The sequence below is a fragment of the Heliangelus exortis genome, chromosome 7, assembly GCF_036169615.1.
Source record: "Heliangelus exortis chromosome 7, bHelExo1.hap1, whole genome shotgun sequence".
NCBI classification, from domain to species: Eukaryota; Metazoa; Chordata; class Aves; order Apodiformes; family Trochilidae; genus Heliangelus; species Heliangelus exortis.
This window is the reverse complement of record NC_092428.1, coordinates 26,625,758-26,645,016: the sequence shown is the minus strand read 5'-3', so window position 1 is coordinate 26,645,016 and position 19,259 is coordinate 26,625,758. Positions and strand designations below refer to the sequence as shown.

At 37.1% G+C, this 19,259-nt stretch overlaps 1 protein-coding gene across 3 annotated transcripts in view; it reads left to right on the top strand.

Moving 5' to 3' along the window:
* The window catches only part of NRAP (nebulin related anchoring protein), a 51,040-nt gene that overhangs the window by 22,126 nt on the left and 9,655 nt on the right, over positions 1 to 19,259 (top strand). For 2 of the 3 annotated variants that reach the window (XM_071749395.1, XM_071749394.1), the window contains exons 19-34: positions 80 to 277; positions 490 to 594; positions 2,493 to 2,591; positions 4,077 to 4,181; positions 4,602 to 4,709; positions 5,329 to 5,640; positions 6,719 to 6,823; positions 8,970 to 9,068; positions 10,879 to 10,983; positions 11,347 to 11,454; positions 12,228 to 12,341; positions 13,767 to 13,964; positions 15,772 to 15,876; positions 16,925 to 17,023; positions 17,811 to 17,915; positions 18,281 to 18,388. In XM_071749395.1, the coding sequence (XP_071605496.1) occupies positions 80 to 277; positions 490 to 594; positions 2,493 to 2,591; positions 4,077 to 4,181; positions 4,602 to 4,709; positions 5,329 to 5,640; positions 6,719 to 6,823; positions 8,970 to 9,068; positions 10,879 to 10,983; positions 11,347 to 11,454; positions 12,228 to 12,341; positions 13,767 to 13,964; positions 15,772 to 15,876; positions 16,925 to 17,023; positions 17,811 to 17,915; positions 18,281 to 18,388 (2,073 nt within the window). The remainder of the gene's footprint in view (positions 1 to 79; positions 278 to 489; positions 595 to 2,492; positions 2,592 to 4,076; positions 4,182 to 4,601; positions 4,710 to 5,328; positions 5,641 to 6,718; positions 6,824 to 8,969; positions 9,069 to 10,878; positions 10,984 to 11,346; positions 11,455 to 12,227; positions 12,342 to 13,766; positions 13,965 to 15,771; positions 15,877 to 16,924; positions 17,024 to 17,810; positions 17,916 to 18,280; positions 18,389 to 19,259) is intronic. The other variant, XM_071749396.1, reaches the window with a different exon arrangement.

Genomic DNA, 19,259 nt, shown 5'->3' with positions numbered 1-19,259 from the left:
TGGGAGTGGAGATTTAAGATAGTTTTGGCTTTGCAGTAGCCTGATAAAGACAACTTATTTCCATTCCTTCTATTTCTAGATTGCCTACAAAAAAGATTTTGAAGAGAGTAAGACCCATTTCCATCTGCCTATGGATATGGTAAACCTGAGACATGCCAAGAAGGCCCAGGCCCTTGCTAGTGACATAGATTATAGAACAAGACTGCATGAATACACAATGGTTCCAGAAGATATGAAGACCAAATGGGCAAAGAAGGCTTATGATCTTCAGAGTGATGTAAGATGGTGAATCAGCTTAACTGCTCCAAGCCATATGAGCATTTAAAGACTCTTTCAGTTTGACATTCTTTCATTTTATATGGACACTGATTTGCATTGTGACTTAAAAATGTCTTCAGAATGTCTTTGAAACTAGAAAGTGTGCACATGTTCACCAGCAAACATTGTACCTGTGTTCCCTGTACTAATAAATGTAACTTTCCTCTACAGCTTCAATACAGGGCAGATCTGATGTGGATGAAAGGAGCTGGCTGTATCACAGAAGGAAGTCTTAATATACAACAAGCCAAAAAAGCAGGAGATTTGGTCAGTGAGGTAAGTGAAGTGTTCATGCTTCTGTCTGTTGTTTGTTCAGAGTCTTATGTACACTTATTCCCCTACATTATGTGGAATAGATAAGGAATTCCTAGTACAGAAAAAATGAGAAATGGAGGAACTGATGGACACATTTTAGGTATTATACAGTTTAGGAAATTCTGGATTAGAGGTTAAAAAAATGTGTTTCCATTATCTGATTATTAATTTCTGTGAAGTTTGTGAAGTAGAGTCCCTGCAATTGTTTTTCCATCTCTTCATTCACCTGCTCATTTTGCAGAGTAACACTGAAAGGAATCAGAAATAAAGTGGTACACACTGTGTGAAATGCATAGCATTTAAGAAACAGTGCTTAAAAATTAGATGTTCGTTAGCCATGTTTGGAAATTTCCTTGCTCTTTGGCACATTTACAAACAACTTCAGCTTGTCCTGCTTTTCATTGCTTTCCCTTGGTTAATTCATGGTTTCACCCTGACATGAACATTATGGAAGCACACTTCTTCAGATGCTTAGCTATGGTTGAGTTGTCTCACTGGAGTCTGTGGAAACTGGAGAATAGCTAAAAGAATAAATTAGGGTAAGTTTGACAACAAGGGTGAAATCCCACTAAGTCTGGAGGAAGGGGCAGAAGCCATCTGGTAACTGGAGATCCCACTCTCTGATACCTTGGGTCGTTGACATCTGCTCACTGATCCTGCAAGGACAAAAATACATCTTAGAAATAAAAGAAGAGCAGCTACTGTCAGATCCTGTGTCTTGCTAGGGATACACTGACATCTACTGCTCTGCTATGCTGAAATAACCACTTCCAGAAATATGTAATCCATAGCCATCTGCCTTTTTATTCCAGTACTGTGTATGGCTGAGGGATGGCTAACAGTGGTTTGTACTGGAGACTGGTGGATATTATTTTAAAGATCTCTCTTGCCAGACAGAGCCTGGCATTTTGTCATTTCTTTGCAGAATGTCACTACATTGTGTTCCATGCAGTGTGACAGAACATGCCAGTTTTAATCTGCCTCCCACCCTTCCAAGTTCCTAAAATAGTGTGATGAGCACCTCTTTGAAGTGCTGCATGCTTGTTTAACTTATGTTTTGTGTTCCCCTAGCAGAGACACTGTGTAAAGTGCTCTGTTCACCCATCAGTTCAAACAGAAAGATTTATCTTCTGAAATGCTAGATAATGGAAAAATGCATTTCCTCCCTTCATGGGTGGTATGGCCCAATTCATGGTTAAACTTTTAAGAATCTGACTAGAGTATACAAAAAGTGTTTGCTTGGTCTCCTCTGTCATCCTTTGGTCTAGAAATAGGATGCTGCATTTCCTTGTACTCTTTCAGAGATAGAAGGAGATGCTTAGATTGCTCTAAAATAAGTGATGCAAAAGGCTCAGGCAGAGACATTGATTTGAAACGGGCCTAATCCAAGTGGAAGTTTTATGCTCACTTCAATGTTTCAGATGTAAAACAAGAAGTAAGACAAAATAAGAGTAAGGGCAGACTAATTTACCAAACTAGAAAGGTTAGACTCAATGCACATTTGTCAATTCTTACAGATTTTAAGTTAAGCACTGGTATCATTACTGGTGTCAGAGGGTGAACGTTTTTTCTCACATCCATGACTTGAGCCTTGCAGAGTATCCATGCTTCCCATATCAGCAACACTGCACGTGACATATGCTTGTTACACCCTTCTCACCACTGTGGTCCCTCCAGCAGACAATATTGGCACTGGGTAGTATTGTATTGGGAAGCTTATTTCCTTGATACATGGTGCTAAAACTGTCTTGGGACTTTACAGGGTACTTTTGGCTCTATCAGTCGTGTATGTTTTGAAAGCAGTGTATTTTTTTAAAATGTAAATACTGCAGAAACTTTTGTGCTTTAATTTGATGTAGAAGAAGTACAGACAGAAGGTTGATGCTCTGAAGTTCACCAGTGTGGCTGACAGTTCTCAGATCAAGCATGCCAAGAAAAGCCAGGAACTGCAAAGTGATGTGAGTCCTTGACTAAATTTGTCTCTTTCCAAGTAACTTGCCCATAGTGCCATTTCTGAGATACCTACAGTGAGGTGGTGTTGAAGGACAAACCTTTCAATATATGTGAAATTTCTTGATATTTCTAAGGGGGTTTATTTGTTTATTTAATGAATTCTCTCATTGAGTTCTCTGGACAACAAAAATCAAACCTGAGGTTTCTCATAAATTATGTAAAAGTCCAGAGAGTGAGGAAGAGGGTGGGATGCCTCTGCAAGGCAAAAACAAACTTGTGGGTGGTTCAGGCTGGATTCAAAGGTGATTGAAATGCATTCAATTCAATGCATGAATCCCCTGAGGCATTAATTTCATTTGCATGAAATTTGTTTATCCATGAGGTAGTAATGGATGGAGGCTGCATCAGGGGAAGTTTAGGCTGGATGTTAGGAAATATTTTTTTACTCAGAGGGTTCTCAAGCATTGGAATGGCCCAGGACAGTAGTGGAGTCACCATCTCTGGAAGCATTTAAGAGGCATTTGGACCTGGTCCTTAAGGACATGGTTTAGTAGCTGACTGTGGTGTTAGTCAAAGGTTGGACTGGATGACCTTGGAGGTCTTTTCCAACCTAAACATTCTGTCATTCTGTAAAAGTAAGGATTTTTGAAAAACAGTGACTTGCCAAGCTTTTAAAATTACTTTTAATACATTGTGCCTTGGACTGAAGATAGTGTCAGCTTCTCAGTTGTTATGTGAATCAAGCATTATTACTTCTTGAATCTTTTTCAGGCAGCTGCCAGGTTTGCTTTTTGCTCCTCTTCATGAATAAAAACTTGCCACATGCTTGGATGCCACATACTTGATTTAGAACTTTATAGTAGGAACATTTTTTTTTCTCAAATATGGAAGAGATGTAACATTTTGTAAAATGGGATGTGTTGATGTTGCCCTGGGATATAAAATGGAGATGTTTGCTATTGGATCACAAAATGTCCTTGATAATTTCATTTGAACTTGGAATGCTAGTCCTTGCTGTAGTATTATGTCAGCAACTACTTTTGAGTCACAGATTTTCTCTGAAGATTCACTTGCTTAGTTTTCTTCAGTTCACACCTAAAATTCACTATTTCTGTGTTCCATTGAAGACTTGAATTTCATCTAAAAATAGCTTCAACTTAATATCAGATTAAATATATTATTGCATACATTTTGTACTGAAATTAATGTCAGCCTTATAGCCAGAAGAGTAGCTAACTTTAGGAATGAGAAATAAAGTATCTTGATATATATGTTATTTCACTGCTTCCCTGAAATTTAACCATGAATAATTTGGCCAACCTGACTCTGTTGATCAGCTTGTGGCAAAGAAAAAAGTTATTATATCAAAGAATAACTCGTGAAATAAATTAACCCTAACAAATTTTTGAAAATTGAGGTGTTTTAATTTGTATTGTTCACATTAAACGGGGACTACTGCTTGTTAACCCTGCTTTGATTTTTGTGGACAGGTTGCTTACAGGTCAGGAAAAGAGCAGTTTCTTCATCAGTACACCATCACCAAAGATGAGCCTGTCTTCCTACTGGCCAAAGCAAATGCTGCTAATATCAGTGAGGTACTGTGTGAGACAGAGGTTTAGAATCCCTCATCCTATGAGTAATTACAGCTGCTGTTGCAATGTTTGTCTTGTAGGTAAAATTAGGTTTCTTCTCAAAGAAGGTCCAAATATTTTAGATGTAAAGACATTATATCTCATTACTTGCTTTTAATTAAATACTAGTTACATCTGCTGTTCTGAAGATGTGTCACTTTTAGAGTTAGAAGCTGTGTATTTTCCACATGCTTCCAGATGAATGGCATAATAATTAGTAAGATTACAGTACCCACAGGTACTCTATGTAAGCAAAGATCTGATCCTTAGACATATGGTTGCTGGGCATGGAGTGTACACAGGTCTGATGTTCCTTGAGAGAATGTAAAACAAATAGAATGTATTGATAGTAATAAAGAGACTGTGTTATTGTCATCTCTTTAGAAACTCTACAAGAGTAGCTGGGAGAAGCAGAAGGAAAAAGGATTTGTGCTTCGTCTGGATGCTTTGTCATTCTTGACAGCCAAGGCAAAGAGGGATCTGGCAAGTGATGTGAGTATGGACTCCATCAGCTGTCTTTATTCATAGAACAGCTGACAGTCCAGGTTGCTACCAGGGTGTTGGGGATGTGCCACAGATGTCTCAGTGCCCTGAGCCACCTTCACTTGATTCATGCTAAGGAGCAATGGAGGAGTTGTCTGAATGACTGGCATTCCATAATTAGTCCGAGGGTTTGCTCTGAGCAGTTCAGTTTTTCCTCACATTCTGACTGTTTTTTCCTGTTCTCATTTTGACCCATGGGTGAATGTTAGAACTCAAAATGAGGTTGAAATCTCCTGTGAAACATCATCATTGAATATATATATGCATGGGCAGAAAATTTCTAGAAGGACTTTCTGACTCCAGGGCTTAAAAAATGTTGGTTTTCCTGGAGAGAACCTAAAAGAAAAGGTTTATTACCACTTTTTATGAATATATTATTGAGAAAGACTTTATTCTTTATAAACACTGACTAATTTCTAAGAAATTCCAGTTCCCTTTTGCTTGCACTTCTTGCTTGTATAAAGAACAAAGCATGGCATGACACTGATAGACCATTGCTTTACTACTAGCAGAACTGTCAGTTTGACAGCTTAGATCATTTACTCATGGTCTGTTATTTTCTTTACAGATTAAATATAAGGAAGGTTATGAGAGGATGAAGGGAAAGCTGATTGGAGTAAGAGCTGTGGAGGAAGATTCACAGATGGCTCATTCCCTTCAAATGTCAAAGTTACAGAGTGATTTGGAGTACAAGAAAGCATTTGAGGGCACAAAGAATCAGTTCCAGGTCTCCCTGGATATGATTAACCTTGTCCATGCCAAAAAGGCTCAGAGTTTGGCCACAGATAAAGGATACAAGACAGCTCTCCATCACTACACAGCCCTGCCTACTGACATGAAAGTGGCATGGGCCAAGTGGGCCTATGGATTGCAAAGTGATGTAAGTCAAGAGCTTAATGTATTTCAACACCTTTTAATTCAACCCCTTCAGGCACTCAGGGCTGAGTTTCTTCAGATGTTTATGGTTTCTGTGACATATTTATGCACCTAGTTTTTCATCTATTAAATGGGTAAATATTTACTACTTATTGCTCAAGAGATATATTTAAAGTGTGTACTTGTCCTGAGGGGAGTATAATGCTGTTTGTGAGCATGGCTTTTTCAAAGACTACTTCAAATGTTCATAAAGTACTAGGATTTGTATATGATATAGAATTATTTTTTTTCACTTAATGTGCAGGAAGGTTAAGTAATTTATGGTGATAAAATTGGTGATAGTATTCCTTTGGGAGACCACATGCCCAGCTGTAACCATCAGACTAACTTTCTGATACTGTAAGTGGTTACTATAAGTCTGAGTTTCCATTCTGAGATTTTAAGTCAGAACTTTTTTGGGGAGACCAAGACTGATATGTGTGCAGGCCTTGTTGAGGTATAGGTGCTGAAACCCTTCTGGCTTTCAGTAAATCAGCTGTAGACCTTCTATAACATTTTGGAATGCAATAGAATGTTGACAGGAGAGATTTTATGAGTAAAGGGAGGAGTACTCCTGTACTCTTCCTCCTTAAAGACACATGGGAATAGCATAACAAATTGCTTTCCCTCCAGTATAACAAATGGACAGGAGTTGGGAATGCCTAAATATACTTTTTTTTTCCATTTAATTTTTATATTTTCATTGTAAATCATTAATGATCTTTTATACAGTGCCCTATGTACAGTAAAACTGAAGTTTTTTTGCCACATTAGAGTAAAAATTGCAAATGACAGTAAAGTGTTGACCACTTCTAAAAATTACCCTCAAAGCATATTGCACAAGTGCTGGGGAGTCCTGATACTTCTATTTCATTCTGCCTTTTTTATTATTATTATTTCCTTGCTTCTATGCAATAGTGAATAAACCAAAAGCAGGTCCTAATTTGCCTTGGTTGTTTCTCCTGAGATGTCTGAATCCTTTAATGGTATTTTAAGTGTATGAAGACCAACAATAGGACTTTATTTTTTTTTTTCTTTGTCAGAACCGATACAGAGCAGATCTGAACTGGATGAAAGGAGCTGGATGGATAGCCACTGGGTCATTAAATGTGGAGCAGGCTAAGAAGGCAGGAGAACTCATTAGTGAGGTGAGATTTCATGACAGCATGTAGCAGAATTTGCTGCATAATGCGTGCAAAATGTCTGTATAAAATTAAAATAATTTCCACTCAAAGGGGAAAGAAAAAGGCATACCACATGAAAGCCCTCAAAACCAGGGATAGGACTCGTAATTAGAGGGAAACCAGATACCAAACACACACCAGTAGGAGTCCATATAGCCTTTGCAAAAACAAAGTAGGTGACAAATGATATTATGAATAATAATGGCAATCAAACAGTGCTCAATTGCTACCCACTAGCCTACCTTTTTAATGAAGCAAAACAGGAGAGATGATAAAAAAGATGCAGTCATTGGACCCAGAACCTTCTCTTTTAACAGCTGCATGTTCCTTCTTGCTCCTTTTTCATATATAGTTATATCCTTTTTCATATATAATTACTGAAGTTCGAATGGATAGGTGTCTGTAGCTATCTATGGGCCCAAGTAATTTTCATCCATGTTTCTCCCTATAACCAATGTCACTTACAGGAAATGGCAGAGTATAGAATCCCTTATGCCAGTCCCATGAATCCTTCAAAGGATGTTTCTGGATGGAAATGGTTAAAAGCTTCATAGCACTCTGTTTCTCTTATTTTGAAGGAAGTCCTACTGGCCAAATCTGCCTCACTAGGAGACTGAATCCTGTGATATTTTTTTTTAGATGACCACTGGTGATGCAAGAATCATCTGTCTTTTCAATTAGAATAACAACATAAGCACTGGTGTAGTGTCTCAGAAAAAATATGGTCATCCTTTCACGTCTGCCTGATTACTAACATTATTTTTTTCCTGTGTAATCACCTACAGTGATGATGGATGAATTTTTTTTTTAATTTCTATCACTAGATACTCAGCTAGTGTAAAGAAAGGTAGCTTCATAAAAGTTAGCATGGTGATGATTGCTTTGAATCTGTATAGGTTTACCATTTTGCTATTATAGTAGTGAAAACTCCTAGTAGAAATTTGACCTGCTTGGTTGCTCATGTCCACCATTTTGTGACTACTAAATAATTTTAGGTGGCTATTAAAATTATTACTGTTTTTATTACAATTATTACAATTGCCAGAATATAATTTCTAAGAATTTTATTTAGAGATGTTCTTGTCAATTCTTATTTCTCTCTACAGCTGATCAGGACAAAGTGTAAACCATTTTGTCCCCACTTAAATTTAGTGAGATTACTAATTTTTACACAATTTCTTTCTGAACCCAAAACATTCCTCATAAGCTTGTATTGCCTTAGAAAAGCTGATGTGTTAATGTTTTTTCATCAATGTTTTGAGTCCCTGAATAGTCAAGATGTTGCCTTAAATAAACTTATGCAGATTGCAGCTCAATTTAAAGGAGAATGATGTCTTTAGACTCAAACACTGAGATATAAACAACTTTTAGAAGAGCCATGAACATGCTTATTGACTTCAGAGCTCCTCATAGGCACTGCAAAAATTTAGTACAAGCTATTTGGAGAAGAGATAAGGGTATTTATGAGTTTAGGGCAACTCATGCAAGAAGTGATTTGTCCATATAGAAAAAGTGTCTTTTTTTTTTTTTTTTGCCATTGAACAGCCATTATCTTAAGTATGTATATATAACAAGATCTTTCAGATGCTTTCTCCAAGCATGGAGAATTAGAATCATTACCTGGAATATGTACCATAAAAATTAGACACAGTATCAATGGCTGTACAAATTTACTATAGATGTTAGGAGGAAACAAACTCTGAAAACAATAAGTGAAGCAGTTGTCATTATTACCACAGTACAATTGTATATAATTCCTTGCTTAAAGAAACTATAAATAAAAATGCAGTAAGTCATACTGTATTTGAAGTAATCTGAAAAAAGGTTGTAAAATCCTGAGCTCTGGAGTATTTAGGTAGGCAGAATCTGATTTTGAAAATGTTTTCCTTATGTTTAGGGAGAAATAGTTTAATATTAATCGGCAAAAGGTTATTGTTAAATCGAAACAAATATTAATCTGAAAGTACCTAGGACATAAAGATGAAGAAAGAGGAATAATAATTATGTTCACAAATTCACTCTAATCTCCAGCAACCTATGATTTTTCTCTTTCAAATAGCATGAAAGAGCAGCACAAAATTCACAGCTTTGATCTTTTTCTGCTCAACAGAAGAAGTACCGTCAGCATCCCTATGCTTTGAAGTTTACCAGTATTAAAGACACTCCTGAGATGATCCAGGCTAGAATTAGTTATAACCAGGCTGTGGATGTAAGTTATAATGTATATACATTATGATTATAAGAGTGGTATCCTCTTTGAACGACCTGATTGAAGCACTGGCTTTCTCTCTCTTTCTCTGAGATTATCTTTGGGAACCATGAAACTTCTGTGTTCTGGTGTGGTGCATCTCACAAAGAATATGTTTCTAACTTGGAATGAGAAATCACAGAGATCCCACTGAACTGAATGGGAGTTTCATGTAAAAAGGGCTTTCTGTCCAATTTCTTTTTTCAGAAGTTTAGGAGTAAGACCAAACTTTGACCTGTAGAGACTTTTGGCTTTTTTGAGATTCACTGAGGAAGAACACATTTGTGGTTCTTTCCCTTTTTCAAACAGGTCTTTCAGATTTCAGTTTATTATTTGGAAACAAAATGTAAGTCAGGATGACAAGGAAGAAAAAATAAATTATTTCAAACTGTCATCCTGCTGAGAGAGAAATCCAGGAAAGGAAACCTTAAAGGGAGGAATTGAGGCTGTTTGGTGTTTATACATGTTTATTTTTAATAGAAGAGCAATTTAGAAATATTGTAGACTTAACTGGGATAATACAGAAGTGAATAACAAGCAAAAGTCACTCAAAAAAGACAAGTTTCAAACATGAGAGGATGTTTTATTGTGAAAATAGATATTTTTAAAGTGAAGAAGAAGATGAAAGACTTTGTGTAAAACACATGCTATTGTAGTACTTATAGTGTCTATGCCTTTGGTTTAATTAATAAGATCCAAAAGCCTTACATCTCAGGCAGGATAAATATAAGTCATTTTGTTCCACTGAGCCTCAGTCAAAATCAGTCTGCTTCTCTACTTCTTCACACATGGAGTTCTCATTAATTTTTTTTCTTATGAAGCTGCAATAGAAGGCCTATGTGCTAAATAAAGTGGCAGCAGCATGAAATGGAGTGGTTCATTCTCTTCTAGAGGATCTTAAACCCTCACACAGAAATAATAGCCTGGGAAAGGCAAGTTGAGTGGGATGAGGCCAGAAAAAATGGTGGCTATCTGTACTCATCTGAGAATTATGGTGCCAATGTAATAAGAAAGTGAACTAGGAAAGAAAAATAATATGAAAGGGGTGACCTCTGCACAGCCATTGTAGGGGAAGTTCCAGTTAACTGCACAGAACTCCTCTTATCTGTCTGCAGACATCTGGAAGTTAGAGCCAGTCCTGGGCCAACCCTGACTGATGTGAGTAGCCCACATAGGCACCTGTTTAACAACGGGGTCAGTCATCCTCTGAGGGCTTTTTAATTTCATCCTCTGAGGGCTTTTTAATTTCTTGCCATTGACTGTTGAGCACCCCCTTGCAACTAGCTCTGGAAATAAATTTGGAATCATTAAACAGATAACTGCCACCATATTTATCTCCTAAAAATGAACGATTTTTGAAAAATGTGTTTTGGGAACTTCAACTCCCTGGATTTCTGTGAAATTTCAGAGTGTTGGTGGGCTACTCATGCCTACACATCCTTAATAAGTGCTGGTTATTTTTCCTATCCCACTTCACATACGTTGGAAGTCTTATCAAATGAGTAGTCAATATCTGATTTTTCATATACATTGATTTATACATTCAAAACTTCAAGGAATTCCTCTCTAGGATACTCTAGCTGGTAGGTGTATCAGACTCCCAGAGTTTTTTGAATGCTTTTGGACTAATACAATTACCTGTATTTATTAATGTTGCTGTCACTTTTCTGTGGTTTTTGCTTCCCATAAACCTATTTGCTAATGCTTTTGTCTGAACTAGTGATTGTATGTGTACTGAGCACTTGATACTGAAGTTGGTCTCTATTTGCAGAGGCTGTACAAGGAGCATGGAGAGAGTGTAAAGCATCAGTACACACCAACAACAGATCTTCCTGAAATCCTTCAGGCCAAGTTAAATGCTATGAATATCAGTGAGGTATAAATCTGTCCTTTAATATTTTAAAAGAAAGTTAAAGATTTAACAGTGCTTTGCTAAACACAGGAAATCATGCTAAATTTTTCTTTTCCCCATATATCATCATTCTATTGTCTAAATGTTTCTGAAGTAATATGAGAAATCAAACTTATCAAACTTCTCTAAGTTAGAGAGATGAGAATGAACAAACTAATACATTTTTATAATGGATATTTCTCGTGGTTATTCCTGTCATGTATAGATAGTTTCATTTACTTGTTAGAATAGAATGAATCTAGCATAACCTTGATAGGATGGCAATAATGCTGTTGTGTCAACCCTCTGAACAGCAACTTTGCTTTATTTCTGTTCCATCTTTCCTAGATTCACTATAAAGAGTCCTGGAAAAAGATGAGAGATGGTGGCTTCCAATTGAAACTTGATGCCATTCCCTTCCGGGCAGCGAAGGCTTCGGGTGAAATCATAAGTGATGTGTGTGAACTTACTGCTGGTATTTTCCAATAGGATATGTCAGTCATTCCAGGCTCTTTCTGCTCTGCTGAATAACTCTTGATGGAAACAGCATATTCAGCCAACTCTCCATCTGGGAGACTTCTAGCCTTGGTCTCATTAGGAGTGCTTTTGGAGATGCTGACACAATGAAGTGTTATTGGTAACTAAGCAAAGGAAGGTCTTTGAAAGCAAAAACCCAAGAGCAAAGGGGGGGTTTAACCAACTTAACCTGCTGTAGTCATTGGGATTGTTCTGGAGCTGTCAGCCACTGTTAGCTAGGTACACTTTGGAAGAAAGAGATTATTAAGGATGTTCTACCCTTCAGGGTTTGTTTTGGGTGTCTTTTACATGTTGTAGAGATTTACAGATTTATTTCAAGTGTAGGAAACTAGTTCTGACTTGTGTGAGAGATGATGGAGAGAGGCTTCTTAGAGGCTGATACTGAGCACTTGTACCAAATTCTTGTTTCCACCACCTGTGTAATAGCAGATAACAAACCTGAGCTATTTGTATATTGGTGTATTTCTTGTGTTTTTCTCTAAATGGGATAAAATATTAAAAAGTTTGACAGCTGAAATCTTCCTAGCATCCCCTAAAGTTTCATTCAGACTTATTATCGTGTGGAGAATAGCCAGAATTTATTGTCCAGAGTGCTTTTTCTGTAATATGAAAATCCTTTTATTCAGGTTTTAACAATCTGACTAATAGTTGCATCACTTCTATTCATATTTCTGTTCTTATTTCCTTTTTAGCACAAGTATAAGGAAGCATTTCAGAAAATGAAAGGACAGATGGTTGGCTCATGTGGCCTGGATGGTGATATTCATATTGCTCATTCAGTCCATGCAGCATCACTGCAGAGTGATGTAAGTACAAGAAGAGGTGGGAATTTTGGAATTGGTTTCTTAACAGTGAGTAGTTCCTCGTGGAAGATCCACTTAGCTGTGCATGAGCTGTGGAATATCTCACTACTTAAAACTTGGGGCTTTTTCTCCCACTTTTTCAGTATTTTGATAAACTCATGATATTCTTACCATTGTCTTATATTATTTGCAGTAACATTAATGTGACAATAAAAGAAGACTGTGCACTAGTGCAGAATCCCCTGCAGCACACCACTGCTGCCTAGCATAGAATATTTTACTCTGTAAAAGTACCACTCAGAGGCAGCTCTAATTGAGAATTACTACTGTTCTTTTTACAGAAGTAAATTCAATTTGGTAGAGATATAAAGTTACTCAGTGATTATTTTCAATTTACTACTTTCCTGAAGGACTAAACTATGAATGAGCTTATGAAATTTAAAGTTGGATTTTTTTTTGGCTGGGGAATGGTTCCCACTTGGTCATGGGATATGCTGAGAATCATGTAATTTGTTCATTGCCTGTAAGAATTGTAAATATTTGGGGCAATTTGGACACCATGGCTTGGTCCAGAAAACAGGGAAATATTTGTCTCACTTTAAGTACACAAATAATCTAAGAACTATTTGTCTTCTTCCAAAACTATCCATTGCAAGCCTGCTTGTGGATATAGATGGGCAACTGCTAACAGATTTCAGAGTGCTGAACTTCTACTGGGATGCTTTCTCATGCTTAGACACAGAGGTGACAATAAGTGTCTGAAGAATTCTGATGTCTTCTGGGTGACTTCAAGTCAGTTTGATGATCATCAATAACTCTGGATGTTCATTACCAGGATGAGCAGCCTGAACATCCTAAATTTGCACAATCGGATAGGGAGGTGTCATGTGAAAAAGTTCTTTGAAGATTCCCATGGCTTTTGTTTCCTGGACAGAGACAGGAAGTGGAAAAAAAAAAGCAACACTAAAAATAACATTTTAAACTATGAAATGAAACTGGCCAAATCAATAGAAACCAACAAGTATTTTGAGGCTTCGTACTAATTGCGATACAAGTGGAACTGTTTACATTTTTGTACCTTAACCTTTTTGCTGTGCTTTCTAGAAATGCAGTGAATTAAGAATTAATTTATCAGTTTGGTAATTTTATACATTTAGCATATCAATTTTTAACAAAAATCAAAATTGCAAATAATATCTCAGCTTAATTGAATATAATGGAGATGTCTACTATTTTGATGAAATGTAGGTGCCACATATTCTAAGTATTGATTATTCAAGATACAGCAAAGTAAGTTAGGGAATGTACTTTTAAAAAGAGTGACTTATACTGGAAATTGGAAGAAACATGGAGAACATCTCTTTGCATCAAAACCTGAATTCTTATTATCATGTTGTGATATATCTGTGATCTATTTTAATTTGATAGGTGAAATATAAGCAAGGTTTTGAAGATTCTAAGACCCACTTCCACCTGCCACTGGACATGGTAAACTTGGTACATGCCAGGAGAGCCCAGGCTTTGGTCAGTGAACAAGACTACAGACAGCTGCTACACCAGTACACTTCTTTGACTGATGATCTGAGGTTGCAGTGTGCCAAGAATGCTTACAAACTACAGAGTGAGGTAATTGCAAAGCATCCCAGTGATACTCCTCTCCTGGGTCTGATGCAAGGTAGTTCTGCTCCAAATCATAACAGCTGAGAGATAAACAATCACTGTTCCCCTTGATAACATTCAGAAATGAGACATTTATCTTACTGGGCAGTTGTACACCATATGTGTACAGATAAAGTATAATAAATAGTCTTTGATGATCAGGCAGTGAATTGTTTGCAAGTGGGGATGATTGCAAAGTTATTGAGATTTCACTTTCAAGGTCTTGCTAACCATGCAAACTGTTTACCAACAAGTATTTGAGTTGGTTTTCAGATGGGTTAAATTCATGTGTACTTCCACAAGAAAGTTGCCTATTATTTAAAATCGGATTTGTAGCAGACTCTGACCCAAGACATAACCGCTGAGATTCTGAGAAGAATGAGTTTAGCTCCCTGCATAATCTTGAGTAAAATTAACTGGACAATACCTCACAAATTCAAGGTTAGCCTCTCACTGTAGGCACAGCCCTAAACAAAGGGCTTTTAAATAGATTACATTTCCTCTGGAGACCTCAGGAGGGGCTCTATCTGAAAAAGAAGTCTGCCCCCCAAGATGCTGCTGTATCTCAGTTCAACACTTTCAGACAACAGTCTTAAAGATGGAAGACTGTGTTCAAACAAGTGTAAACATCAGATGCCAGTTGTGGGTGAAACACACTAACTTGGCCCTAACTTGGGTGAAAACACATGTAATCAGAGATTCTGAGGCAGGTTTCCATCCCTGCCTCTCTTTTGAAGTGGAGGTGAAATGCTGTTTGCCAGCAACGTGTCTCAAATAGTAGAATTTAACTCTCTTACCAGCTGGTGCCAATAGCTGGCAAGGGATGAGCTCTAGAATTTTCTCTTACTTTCCAAGTCACAAAGGATGTTTCCTGCAAACAACACATTGGTGCCTTTGAGTCTAGAGATTAGCACTGGGCAGGCACAGGTGGAAGAGGAGCTGGTTCTGTTCCATTTCCACTGTAAATGGTTGGCTGAACCAAAATGCTTCATTAACTAAAGCTAGTTCTTCCCTCAGCAAACAGCAGCAGTTTTCCCATATCCATCAAGGCAAGCCTTCACTTTACTAGTTGCTTGGTCTTTATAAATCCTTTTGAAGCAGAAAATAAGATGATCTTCCTCCTCACTCTTCACATCATCAAATGACATAATATTAGCTGTAATGTATCTACCAGTAACTTATTCGTAACTTCTGGAAAAGGAATACTTGCAATGGGTCACTGCTGGCTTTGGTGGTCTGGAAAATATGTTAACAAAATCTATACAGTGGCTTAGTGCTATTTTTCCTTAGAGTTCCCTATTTATAGCCCTTTGGAACTGTTTAAAAGCAAGGCTATTTTCTCTGCAGTTCCACTTTTTAAGAAGTTACTAGCCTTTATTTTAAAATGTTTCTGTACACTTTTCTAAATTGATCTAATTTTACATATATTTGTATAAAATAATACATAGCTGTGGTTTCTGTCTTATACTGAAGAACATGTGTGTATCTAGAAAATTTTTTTCAAGGTAACAAATAGGAGTTAGGAACCCAAGTGTCATTTGATATTCGTGAGACTTAATATTCCTCAGAATCTTGGATCTGTACATCTGTCAGTGCTGTGTGCACATGGACATGTACCTAAACAGAAGAATGTAGGGTAATGCACATAAACTCTCTGTGGTAGATACTAATTTTAATGGGTTTATTTGGATACTGTTATTGTGTATTTTTGGATTAATAAATATAGGGCATCTCAAATGCAAACTTTTAATTACTTCTGCTTGGTTTTCCTTAGAATTTATACCGGTCCGACATGAACTTAATGAGAGGAGTTGGATGTATTATTCCAGGGGCCCTTGAGATTGAAGGAAAGAAGAAAGCTTCTGAACTTATCAGTGAGGTAACAAAAGAGGGTTTTGATTTCTCCACTACAAACAAGAGTTTGCCAGATGTCTTACAATTAAACTGGGCTGGCAATGTGACTCACTGGCTAATGCTGGGCTCCCTCCCTTTGTGTTTGATCGTTCCATTCATGTCCTAATTGCAGATGGGTGAACCTGGTGGAGTTCAAGATTTTGCACTTTGCTAACTGGTTTTGCAAATCTTTTCTCCTGTGCTTCAGATCCAGGAGGCTGTTATTTTATGTTATTTATTTTAGACCTTAAATGGCCTTTTTCAACTAAAAATAAGGCTGTGCCTACTTCTAATGAGTAACTTGTACTGTTTCTTGAAAATTAGACTGACCTGCAGAGTACCCAATACATTACATTATCTTCAGCTCTGCTCCTACTTTAAAGTCTTAGTCTGTTTTTTCACTTGCTGCTTTTGTGTGCTTTTATTTCTCCTCCTCTGTGGTTTTACTTTTATTTCCTCTGTCATGTTCTCTTCTTACAGTCTCTGCTAGTTTCAGATCTTGGATCTATTGCCCATATTCACATAGATGTAAAATTAAGAATTAAGGGTGCTCTTCCTGTCTGTGTTCTTGTGAATGGATCCCTGTTTGCAATGATTTGAATTATTTTGTTCACAGATCTGCCATAGGACCAAGGCCCAGGTGGAACTTCTGTTTTCTCATAAAAAAAAGTTCAATGGGCTTGTGCAGGCCCTTTCTCTGGGTTGGATTCACCTTTACTGTAATTCCACTAGCCAGGGTTAATGACACTAAGGAGTGAAATAACCTTGTATTCAGCATAGCAGCACTTGTTCAATTTATATTTTTAAAACACCTTAGTCCTTATTTACTTTTCAGTTTCTCTGTGGGGCTTCAATGCATCAAATTCAGAGTAGTTAAAAGGTAAATTAGTCTAATGGTTAATAGACACACACCCTGTGAGAAAGCAGAGTTTTAACCTCAAGAATCAATACTAGACCACTGTTGTTGGGAAAAGTCCCTTATCTGACAAGACAATTTAGTTATGCTGTTCATTTTTCTTTGTGTCTGAACTCAGAGTAAATATCGTCAGCAGCCACACTCCTTCAAGTACACATCGGTGACAGACTCTCCTGGCCTCCTTCATGCAAAATTCAGCAATCTGATTGCTAATGAGGTAGGCTCTCCTAACGTGAATCAGAAAATATGCTTTTCAAAATGCAGAGAGCTAGGGATGGAAGAGTGGGAAAGAAAAAAACCTTGTTCTGAAAGAAAATACATCAAAAAGAAAGTAAACATCACCGATTTGTGCTTTTGCACAGTTAGATCACATTTTATTATTTCCAAGCATTTAATGGGGTTTTCAATTCAGTCTCTTTTAAAAAGCATGAATAGTACCCATACAATACAGTTCTGTTATCAGGGTTTCTTTACATGAAACAAAGCCTCAAGAGATCAGTTCTGTGGGATCTTCTTGAGGGCGCTCATTTGCATAGTATGATCCACTTTAGAGTGCTCCTAAAAAAAAGGATCACTTGCCTAATTTTTAAAAAAGAAGAAAAAACCCATAGGCAAATTATAAAAATAATTGGTAACAACATGAGGAAAAATCCAAGGTCGAAAATATTGACAGCTTAACAGAAATGCCTGCCTTTTTATTTAACAGACAGTAGAGATGCCCTTAATGTTCTTAAGTCCCCTTTTGGCCTGCTGGGGACATACCAGTGCAGGACTAAGAATGTAGTGGGTTGGCATCATGATATATGGATAAAAATCAATGTAAAATTTTTTTCTGCCCAGAAAAGAAACCCCATTCAATTGCAATAGCAGTGCTTTATTCTTAGGTGGGTTTTGTGCTGTCTGACTATAACTGTCTTAAGCATAAGCAGCTTAAGTATTGCTGTTGTATTTTAGGAATATCTGAGAAAATTAATTGCAATTATCTTTTTTGTTCTCTGTCCTAGCGCCTGTATAAAGCAGCTGGAGAGGACAGTCAGCACCACTATACACCAACACTGGGTCTGCCTGAGTTTACACGGGCAAAAATAAATGCAGCCATCCTCAGTGATGTAAGACTTTATGCTGTATTTCTTACTTAGTGGGGATGGAGAATGAATGGTGCAGTGGCAGGAAAGATAGATAAGTAAAGGACGTCTTAGATCTCTTCTACTTATGCTTTCCCTGAATTGAATATAATGGTATTTATCTCCATTAACATGTATACAGTTGTGAGTAAATTAAATCAACATAAAGTACAAGATGTGTCTTATCTGACTTAGTAGGATTTCCCAAAGATAATTTAAAAAAAAAAAATCTTTTGATTATAAAGAATGAGACTGCAACACGGAATAACAAATGAAAGAAGGTTTCTTTGTTTGCTCCTTTGTGCATTTAAAAGTGAAAGAGCAATCTACATGTGCCTTTCCTACTTTAGGCAAAATACAGGGAATCTTGGCATAATCTACGTGCTCAAGGCTACAAGCTGACAATGGAAGCACTCCCGTTCCAGACTGCAAGGGCCTCCAGAGAAATTGCCAGTGATGTGAGTTGAATGATTCAACCTTCCTTCTTGCCTAATTTCTGTTAACTTCATGTAAAACAATGTCTAAAGCAGATTTTAATGAATTAAAGCAACTCCATAACCATGTGAGACAAGTGTGAGACAGAATATATTACTTATGAATGAGATTCTTTGTGTGAATTTAAAAAAAAAAAAACAAGAGAAGAGGAAGAATCGCTGCTAATCAGGAACCAAGCTTGGTTAAACCTCTTCCAGAGGGAAATAATTAATGAATTGAAGTATCTGCAGACAAAGTAGAGGTATTCTGCTCCTATCCAGGCTTTCAGTTCCTCATATTATTAAGTACCCACTTATTCCACCCTGTATTAATCTGACTTTTGTTAGTGCTTAGTGCTCCCACGTTGAAACGAGGTCAGAAGAAGCTGAGTGTTCTTTGAGACTCTGAAAATCAGCAGCTGCCACTCTGGTTAGGACAGGGAAGTTAGTGGATGGCCCTGTAAATACTTGGCCCCTTAATTTCTGAGATAGAGGAGAAAAAAAATCTTCTTACCCTTAAAAATATCCTCTCATTTGGACTGTTGTGTGCCAGACACTCAGAGGTGTTGGTATCCATTTCTCAGAAAGCCTAAGTTTGTCCCTTCCTCACAAGAAATGCAGGAAATCCTATGAAAAACTGAAAATTAAGCTAAAAGAAGCAAAAGAAAAAAAAAAAATTTAAATCTTCATTTTGTGTTGTATTTAGCTGCATATTTTACCTCTACTTTGATGAACTATGAATATATTTCATGTGTATTTCTTTTATGAAGCAACAATATCTAGCTGTAATTTGTAATATATACTTAACCATATTTTGCAGAGTGCTTTTGCTTACAGCTTCAGATCTGCTCTAAAG